The sequence below is a fragment of the Crocuta crocuta genome, unplaced genomic scaffold (genome assembly GCF_008692635.1).
Source record: "Crocuta crocuta isolate KB4526 unplaced genomic scaffold, BGI_CrCroc_1.0 scaffold229, whole genome shotgun sequence".
NCBI classification, from domain to species: domain Eukaryota; kingdom Metazoa; phylum Chordata; class Mammalia; order Carnivora; family Hyaenidae; genus Crocuta; species Crocuta crocuta.
In genome coordinates this window covers 4372648-4382498 of record NW_027536464.1, presented here as the reverse complement: position 1 = coordinate 4382498, position 9851 = coordinate 4372648, and the positions used below count along the sequence as shown (strand labels likewise).

At 49.9% G+C, this 9851-nt stretch overlaps 1 protein-coding gene across 1 annotated transcript in view; it reads right to left on the bottom strand.

The window, feature by feature from the left end:
- Positions 1-9851, bottom strand: part of TTLL4 (tubulin tyrosine ligase like 4) — a 32746-nt gene that overhangs the window by 1145 nt on the left and 21750 nt on the right. Inside the window, exons 5-17 of the mRNA XM_077748603.1 lie at positions 8232-8353; positions 7687-7797; positions 7250-7326; positions 6391-6582; positions 6215-6297; positions 5860-5988; positions 4319-4441; positions 3950-4048; positions 3499-3633; positions 2929-3066; positions 1439-1541; positions 574-784; positions 360-430 (exon numbers count right to left, since the gene is read on the bottom strand). Coding sequence (XP_077604729.1) covers positions 360-430; positions 574-784; positions 1439-1541; positions 2929-3066; positions 3499-3633; positions 3950-4048; positions 4319-4441; positions 5860-5988; positions 6215-6297; positions 6391-6582; positions 7250-7326; positions 7687-7797; positions 8232-8353 — 1594 coding nt within the window. The remainder of the gene's footprint in view (positions 1-359; positions 431-573; positions 785-1438; positions 1542-2928; positions 3067-3498; positions 3634-3949; positions 4049-4318; positions 4442-5859; positions 5989-6214; positions 6298-6390; positions 6583-7249; positions 7327-7686; positions 7798-8231; positions 8354-9851) is intronic.

Sequence of the window (9851 nt, the reverse complement as noted above, 5' to 3'; positions counted from 1 at the left end):
GGGGGGGGGGGGGGGGGTTGGGGTCTCAGGACTCTCTCCCGGCTCTATAGAGCGCTGAGTGACCATGGGGCTCTCCTCCTCCCTACCCTTCAGGCATGGGCCCACCTGGGACAAAAATCTCTGTTCTCTCCAGATTCAGGCAAGAAGTTGAGGCTACAAAGCACTCTTGACCCTTGAAACAAAGGCGCCCAGGGAATCCCAGAGGCCATTACTCCCTTGGAAGGGAAGGGTCATGAGACACAGAAACAGGGCCTAAGAGAGCAGTGAGAAGGTCTGGACCTCCATCCAAGCCTCGCTGCACTGTTCAGGTGGACTGAGGGACTGACTGGACTTGTCCCCTCCACAATGGTGTCACTCACCATTGGAGCAGAATCAGAGACAACTCCTGTGTGGAACCCTTTGTAGCACCAACTCCGAAGCAGGTCTACTCCTAGGACAAGATGAACAGGGGTGGGACTTAAGAGGCTGGAATCAACTGGTCAATTCTTCTTGCCAGGGAGGCCCATTTCTTGGTCTACTGGGATTTAATCACTCACTAAACACGGCCTTCTGTGGGCAGGGAGGACACATCACCTTTGAGCTTATTGCCATGGTACTTCTGTTCCCACTGGGTGGTGAGAATGTTGAAATATCGTGGCTGCTCAAAAAAGCGCAGATAGCGAGAGGAGATTCGAGAAGGAAAAATCCGTTCAAATTGACCACGGCGAGAAAACTCATCCTCCATCTCAACCAGAATCCGAACGTCATCTGGCGTCAGGACATCCAGCACAGATGCATAAAAGTCCTAAGGCCCAAGAACGGAGAGGAAGAGGGTGTGACAGAGAGTGTGAGCTGGAGGCAGAGAATCCAGATGCTGGGGGACAGTGAGCACAGCTCTAAGGCCCTAGGCTCCAGGACTCCCAAGGCAGCACCAAGGCTGACTAGTGGGTCATCTCTGACACTCATCTGTTCCCAAGCCTACTAAGCTTTGCTATCTAGGGAAGACACCCTTGGTCCAGGTAGGGGAGCCTCTGGGGCACAGAGATTTTAAGAGGTTCACTGGGTGGAGTCAAGAACAGAATCCAGCAACTTCGATTTGGTAGCAGGCTTTTGTCTGCTACCCTCATACCTGGCTCCCTCATCTGCTCTGAGAAGACATCAACCCTCTAGGGGCTCAATGCACCTCAAGGAAAGAATCCCAAAGGATCTATGGCTCTGACACCAAGGGCTGGCTAGTATAGCATCTTCCTAAGAACAGTGGTTCTTGACCATGTGATAGAGGCCATCAACTCTCTCCTGGAATGACAGAGACGCCAGCAGATCTCTGCATACCAACAGATCACAGATCCGAGGTTAGGAAACCCTGTCTTAGGAAAAGGGAAAACTGGTCGCCCTAGGGTCCCAAATGTTTGACTGAGGAAACTTTCTGTTGGCACTCGGATCGGGGGTAATCTCCTACCTGATCAGGAATTTTCTGGGTCAGATAATAGGCTTTCTTCATCTTCTGTGCAGTGAAATGTTCTGGGGCCATTCGACAGTTGTCCCTGGGGGAGCTGGGAAGGCTAAGGTAGTGGATGGAAAAGAAGCAAAGGGTAAGGTCAGCAGCTTCACATCCTGAAGACATGAGGAGAGAGGATCCATCCCAGGACCCTTAGTTTGACTGGAGAAGACACTCGTGGTCAGGGTCAGGGGACTCACTGGGACACCAAGGTTAAGTGGTTTGCTGGATGGAGTCACAGCCTTCTCAAGAGAAGACAAAGTTAAGACAGGTATTTGTTACTTGAATAGATCACACTGCAATGCCTGTCTGAGCGTCAAAAGAGCAAATGCCATGGAATAACTGAAAGAGTACAAGGCACCTCATTAGGTTGCATTTTAGTGGTTAAAAAAAAAAAAGAGGATTCCTGAATAGTTGTATACTTCAGTCTAATTTGATGGACACTTCCTGAGCACCCAGCTCGGCCCTGCTGGCTGTGCGATCCTGGGCAAATCACATGACCTCCCTGCACCACAATTTCCTCATCCATATTACCATGATTACTGCTGAGAGACACACAGATGGCCTCCAAAATGCTCACAAGACGGCAGGTGTCAAGTGACAACCACAGCACAGAGCCAAACAGGAGTCTGCAAGGCATGGTGGGAGAGCAAATTTTGTTCCTAGCAAATCAGGATTGGAATCCCAGCTCTCCCACTTTGTAGCTGAATAACCATGGGTGGGCTACTGAATCCCAGTGATTTTCAGTTTCCTCACCTGTAAACTGAGGATACTTAACACCAACCCCATGGGGTTGTTGTGGAGAGAAGTTATAGGATTCTCCTAACACACAGCAGGTACCAACTAAATAGTAGCTCCCCTCCCTCAAGAGTGGTTCTGAGTGGTGGGGGGACCATGGTGGAAGGAGCTCATGTAGAGCTGGCTTCATGAAGATGCTGCCTTCAGCTAGGCTTTCATGGATGGGTGAGGTCACAACAGGGAGGTCTGACTGGGGAACTTCAGGAGGAAGAAACCCAATGAGCAGAGGAGGGGACACTATGGGAGGAAGTGAGAAGCCATACACATTTCAGAGGGGAGACTCAATTCACTGATCCTTAAGGGTCCTTCCAACTTTGAGGTCCTATGAACAATTGATTTGTCAGAGCACAGGAGCCAGGGGGAGAGGGTGAGGGAGGGGCACCTGGGAAAAGGAGGCTGTGGCCTCCACTGTCCCTGTGAGGAGTTCCAAGCTGATTCCCTAGACCCTGTTAAGATTCCTGAGCTGGGAACAATATAACCAAACATCCTTTTGAAGGGTACTGACGTGGGAGAGGTGGGCAGACAGACTGTGGGACCAGACTGAGCCGCAAGGGAGACCAAGCAGGAGGGGGCGCCCAGACACCACTCCTTGCCTCAGTCCCCATGGGGCTGTCATGCTGCCCGGCAAGCCACAGCCACACAGGGAAGCTGACCTGGTGCTGGAGCTGCCGGAGCTGCTGGAGCCAGAGACGATATCCTCTGTGCAGGGCAGAACAAAGCCCGCAAGGTTCAGAAGGTCACGGATCATCTGGCCTTTGATGCTGATGTCCAGTGGAGAGTTGGAATGGAGGCTTTGGGAAAGGGTTCAAAGAGCAGGAAAACTGTTGCCGATTATGCACCTAAGTTAGGGCTAGCCCCGTGTACTCCCTGCCTCCCCGACTCGACTCAGGAGCACCATCATGGAGGACTTCTTGCCCCACAGACAGTGAATAACCTCACTCAGGGTGGTTCATGACCATGACCTTCGTCTGCTAGGGGGAAAGCATGCAGTAGGGATCAAGTTGAAAAGAACAACTTTTAACAATCTCTCTCCATCCTCAAAGAATCTTGAGATAATGGCAAAGAATGAGTGAATGAGGCAAAAAAAGACCATGATGGGAAAACACAAATTCTAGTGAAAGAGAGGGCTTCACAAAGTCAGCAAGATACGGGGGCAGAGCGGGAAGAGGAGCGCAAGGATACAGGAAGAGTTTTCCTCTGAGTGCCCTGAGAATCCCACTTACCTTGGGGAAATGTTGACTTCCAGGACCCACGGCTTGAGGTTCTCATCCAGCATGATGTCAAAACCAAAGAGCTCGTGGCAGCTGTAGGGCCGCCGCACATACATCTTTAGCAGACTGGTCACATAGGGTTCTGACCTGGTCACAGGGAAATATTCAGCCCAACTCTTCCCAGAGGGCCCTCCCCGGGGCTGCCCTGCCAGGGGAGTTGCCCAGAGATGGCAGAAGAGAAGTAACCCAGGAAAAGCAGCTCCCAAGAGATGCCTGTGATCTGGAGCCAGCTTCTGGAGAGGAGGTCTAGTAGGAGAGCAGAACTCTACCCACTCCCTCCTACTGCCTGGCATCAGAAACTGACACATGGCGTGGTCAGTGTCCGGGACATGGCAGTGTGGAGGCCCATGAGAAAAGGGGACCCAGTGGCAGGAGCCGCACCCAGGGTGGCAGTGTGACTCACGAGATGATGGTTTTGACAACAACATCCTTTATCTTCTCCCAGATGGCATCGCTATTGATTCCCTTCTGGCTCAGGTAGTTCCATAAAGCCTTCAGTGCCCTGCAAGGGTGGGGGGGGAGGGGCGTACGTGGGGTTATATTCGATGAATGAGTGATCATGAAGAGAAAGAAGAAGGAGTAAGATGCCCAAAGATGTTTTCTCCACATCTCTTCTTTGGAGGTTTTCAATTAAGAGAGGAATGTAGATGCAAACAGACCAATTCTGAACTGCCCCGAGTTTATAACCTTTGGGCTTTACATCAATACTCCGCTCACCATTCCCCTGAACCTCCCCAAAGGCCTCCATTTGACGGGGACCCAGCTTGGGTACCATTTGTGGCCCTGGCAGGCTGTTTCATCGGCATTGGCCTGGTACTCAGCATTCTTTTTATTGACGCTGTAGTTGGTGAGGTGCATGAACTTGTTGCCAAGGCTCTTCATGGAAGGGGAATACCTGGAAGTGAGGAGAAAGGTGAAACAGAGGTAAGGCAGGGAGATGGCAGGTAGACAAGGGTCCGAACATTTTCCCAAATCCTGAGGAGGTAAAGGACAAGTGGACAGAGCTTTTCTGATGCATGAGTCTGAGAAGTGGATCTATTGGTAAGGTTTCTAGAATACCACAGCTCTTTTATCATGAGCAACTCACAAAACTCAGGAAAACAGTTTACTTGTATTGACTAGTTTCGTATAAAAGGAGATGACAAAGGATACAGATGAAGAGCCAAGTGGAAGAGAAGCACAGAATAGGGGACATGGGACTCCTCTCCTTCATTCCCTTCCTCAGTCCTGTAGGAAGACCCACCCCACGTTCAGTGAGGTAGAGAACCTTCTCATTTCCTAGTCCCCATGTGACAATGCGATTTAGAATAGCAAACTGACCTCTGTGTCCCTGACCCTAGTTCCGGGCACAGAGCTACCAAAACCCTTATGAATAAGTGATAAGAGCACTAGAATCATCTTTTGTTCTCATATTTGGTCTTTGACCCCAGTTCCTGACACACATCTCTTGAAATCCTTATAATTTCTTGGGCGACAAGAGTGTCTTTTGTTCTAATGAGGTGACTTTGGGTGGGTTCCTGGATAGGGTCTGATCGCCAGACAGACCAAGCCATGATTCGAAGCTTGAGATTTTCGGCCCCGCCCCCCATTCTCTTAAGAGGGAGAAAGACTAAAACAGAATGAATGATTAATCATGTGTACGTGGTGAAGCCTCCATAAAACCCCCAAAGTGAGGGGTTCAGGTTCCAGGTGGGTGAGCACATGAGCGTGCTGGGAGAGCGCTGTCCAGAGAGGGCAGGGAAGCTCTGTTGCCTTGTCTCCTCTGACACCTTGCTTTGTCTCTTCCATCGGGATATTAGTCTGTAAGCAAACTTTATCATCTCCTTTTATGGTAAGCTGCTCTGGCAAATTAACGGAACCTGCGAAGAGGTAGCGGGAACCTCTGACTAACAACAGCAGACTGGTCGTCAGATGTACAGGGGGCATGTGGACTCATGACTGGTGTCCGAAGCAGGAGGAAGGGGTAATCTTGTGAGAATAAGTCCCGACCTGGGGGACTGGATGCTCTGGGGGCTGGACAGTGGCAGGAATTAAACTGTAGGACACCCAGCCAGTGTCACAGAGAACTGCCTCATGTGGGGAAAAAGCCCCACACATTTGGTGACCGAAAGTGTCCAAAGTAAAGTGTTCCATGTAAAAGGAGACACACAGGAGAAAGGAAGACTCAGTTTTCCAAATAACCCCCTCCTTCTCTTTTGTTAACCCAAACTACCAAACCGTGTTTTCTCTGCTCAGCATCCTCCAGTGTTTCCTCTCTTTCAGGAAAACAACCCACCAGAGTGGTCAGAGCGAGGCCTCACCACTACCACATACTTGCAACTGGCAAAGCGGACGAGTCCATCTGAAAAGAGGTAAATCCGCAGAGGATCGTAGGAGGTGACGTAAACATAAATGCGCAGATCAAACTTGCTGCCGCTGATGAGGTAGGGTTTGTGTAGATACCTACAAGAGGAAACGCCAGCTTCAGGGACAGGACCGATGAGACAGGGCCCAGGGGGTAAAATGGCAAAAGCTAGCAAACAGTCCCTGGGATAAAGACCTTAAAACAGTTGGCGCGGGAGGTCTCTGGCTGGGAGGACACAGGACAGAAGAACACTATAAACAAGGAATGTCCCGGCAAAGGAGACAGGAGAATGGGGAGCGGGATGTGAGCTGGAGGCAGACTCACCTCTGGACCAGGAGAGGTCTTCGCTTGGGGAGCTGACTCCACTTGTGAATGACCTGGATGCCAATGCCCCGAGCTGACGCCGGCTAGAAGTCAAGTGGAAAGGAGACAAGATGTGCTCCCGGCCCAACACACCGTTGTTCCCCACTGTCTCCTACCAGCCACAGCGATCCACTCACCGGCTTAACAATCCACTTCTGGCGGCTGCTACTCTCCCAGGCTTTGCGCAGGAGTTTGGCATCCTGAGGCAGGATGAAGGACTGTGGGAAGAAGCTGAACTCCTTCTTGCCAAAGCGGCTCTGCATGCGAGACAGGTTCCGCCACAGTCGGTCCTTTCGCCCAATCTGGAACGAACCTGGGAAGTGGTTTAGCTACAGAAGGGACAAAGTGTGAGAGCAGGGGGATGGCCCCGGTGAGGCCACGAGGAAGAGAGCAAGACTCCCAGTGCCGTTCCAACTTCTTTAGTGATACCATGAGCCCTTGATCCACCTTACCATCACCATCTGATGGCAAGTACTCAGTTACGTGAGTACTTGAGTACTCAGTTGCTGAGCACTCACCAAAAGATGACGAAAGCACAACCAAAACACACCAAAATGTAGTGCTCTCGAGGAGTCAATAGTCCAGGAACAGCCATACAACAGTGATTAAGTCAGATAAGTGCAAAGAAAAACCTGTCTCAAGTCCTTTGCCATGACAGCCTGGAGGACAAAGATAGGAAAGCACCTGGCCTTCATTAAGTCTGGGGGCAAGAGACTCCTTTGTTGCAACACAAGACCAGCGTCCTCTTTGCGCACATTCAGCTTGGGGGAGTGGAGGTGACACACAGAGGGAAAGGTGTCTCTGGGAGGCTGCAACTGCCCAGAACACCGCCCCTGTCCCGCCAGAGGTGTGTGGTCTGCAAGGGGTCCCAGCGCCCCTCCTCCGGCACGGCCTCCACTCCTCCATACACCTTCCTGGCTTCTCCACGGCCACCCCCCTCTTTCCTCGCTCCCAATACCAACCTCCTCCCACCTGCTCCCCAGAAAGGACCTCTACCTTCTGATGCTCCCGAATGGATCGGAAACTAGGAGACTTCATGTGATGACCCCAGCAGCCCAGCCAGTCATCGTTTCCTACAGAGGGCACATCAGGGAGTCAGTCGGACTAGCAGCTCAGTCCTTGGGACAGAGAGGCTCAGAGGTCCAGAAATACCACTGGGCCTGGGCACAGCTCCCAGACCCAGTTTTCTGAGAGTCGCCATGGAGCCGTCCTGCACGAGGCTCTGGGGTCAGGAATAGAACAACGGCTCCTTGTCTTCTAATTTTGAGGAACAGGCTCCAGCCCAGAGGGAGTTCAGAACAATGTCTTCCTCTGAGGGTGGAAACTTCAGGACAGGGTCCCCACATATCAGAAGGCATCGAGGGCTCCTCTCCTCTTACCCAAGACCATCTGTTGGGGCAGAGGACAGGCTCGCAGTAAGGCAGGTGACTCACTTTTGCTGATTTTGAAATGGGACCGTCCAATGGTCTGCTTAACAATGTTGGGGGTCACTGTGCTCATCTTCCACCTGAGTAGCTTCCTCTGCTCCCAGGGAAGCTTCTCCACTAGGGAAAGGGGATGGGAGTGAAGAAGAGCACGAGTCAGGAAGAGACGAGGGGTAAGGTGGCATTGTTGCTCAACCTAACCTAGGTAGACAAGCCACTAAGCACTGCTCCAAGCCAGAGTTTCAAAGGAGCCTCCTTTGTGGGAGAAAGGGGGACTGCACAGGGTTGAGGAACACAGAAAGGAGGGAGACTACAAGGGAGAAGAAACAAGGCTAGAGGGCAAGAATGGGGCATGAGATCACGAGGCTGACAAGGGTAGGCTCAGGGACAGACAAGGAAAGGTTCCCGTGTTGGACTGGTGAACCAGGTGGGGAACCGAGTGCCAAAAAAGCCATTCTGGAAAACGCTTTCCACCTTATCGCCACCTCCTCCCAACTCTGCCAGCATCCTTCTCCTGAGGGTACTTATGGACTTAGCCACTTGGCCAGGTTTACCTCTCTCATCCCGGGTGCCAAAATAGATGGTAGGGGGCACATTGGGAAAGAGACTGTAGATGAGGGCCGGTCGGACAACTTTCTCATTGGAAAGGGGTTTGGTCAGAATCTCGGCACAGCTCCTAGGATGAAAAACAGACACGTGGTAGAGAAAGGGAAGGCCACAATCCTGAAGCGCTGTTACCATGACATATCATTTCTTTCGGGGTGCTGTCTTTTTGAGAGAGAGCGAGAGAGTACGTGCAGAGGAGAGGCAGAGAGAGAGAAAGAGAGAATCCCAAGCAGACTCTGTGCTTGAGGCACACAGCCCAATGCAGGGCTCAATCTCACAAACTGTGAGATCATGACCTGAGCCAAAATCAAGAGTCAGGTGCTTGACAGGCTGAGCCACCCAGGTGCCCTGGAAATGCTGTCTTTTAAATTGTGATTCTACAAAGACAAGTGCTCAGTAGTTATTTTGCAAATAATAATCCATAAAGTGCTAGGGCTGACCCATATACAGCCACACTATTAAATGTCACCTAAAGACCAGATTTTCCAATACTTCCTTCTGTGACACAGCTAAAAAATTTCCACAACAGGTCACAGACAGGGGAAGCCCCTGAAAAGAGTGGCTCTGAGAGAGGGTAATGAGTCTGGTTAATGAGTCACAGGCATATGCTACATAGAGACGAAGAGGAGAAAAAAAAAAGTTGATATGAATAATTAAAAAGGAGGAAGAGCAGGAAAGAACTAAGAAGAAGAATAGAGAGTTTGAAAAAGAAAAAGGAAGAAAAAAAAAAAAGCCAAAGAAAGAAAAGTAAGAGTGATACTTCTAACTCATTTTATATGTAGGTTAAGTCTGAAGATACACAGATAATTAATGCTTTTCAAATCATTTTGGAAATGATTTGCAGCATCGGATTTTTATGTAACAGTAAAGTATCACAGGTCTGGGAATGTGGGGCAATGGGCCATCGAGTCCCTGCTGCTGCTGCCACAGCAGTAGACCAAGACCGCCCGGGCTCCCTCAAGGGGTCTCCAACACACCAACACCTCAACCATGTATTGGTGCAAGCTGACACACCCAGATCATTTCCTTAAATAGCATCAGGGATGGAAAAAAGGTATTATTCTCTCTGCTGAGTTGGTATGATCCACAAACATTACTATTTAAGATTAACCTTTAGCTTCTAAAGAGCCATTCTACTTGTTCTTTTACAGTTCACCAGAAATCGGCACTTAGATGTAAGACACTTCAGTGTTTTAAATCTTAAGGATTTTTAAGGAAAGTTAATGGGCGAGTTAAATACTAATTCTCAATGAAATAATGCCAATGAATTCAACTCTTAATTCCTCATTTCCAAACTATTCTACCTGAAAGGCTTTGAACTTACTGAGTATCGGAATTTAGGATTGTTGAAAACCCAGGTGCCCCAACAAATAAACATGCTTAAAATAAATAAGTAATTTAAAAATATGTGTACGTGATGGTTTACAGCAGCTTTATTCCTAACAGCCCAAACTGGAAATAACCCAAGTGTAAATATCCTTCAACAGGTAAACGTACTGTGGCACATTCTTACCACGGAACACCACTCAGCAATAAAAGGGAATGAACAACCTTGATGCATGCAACAA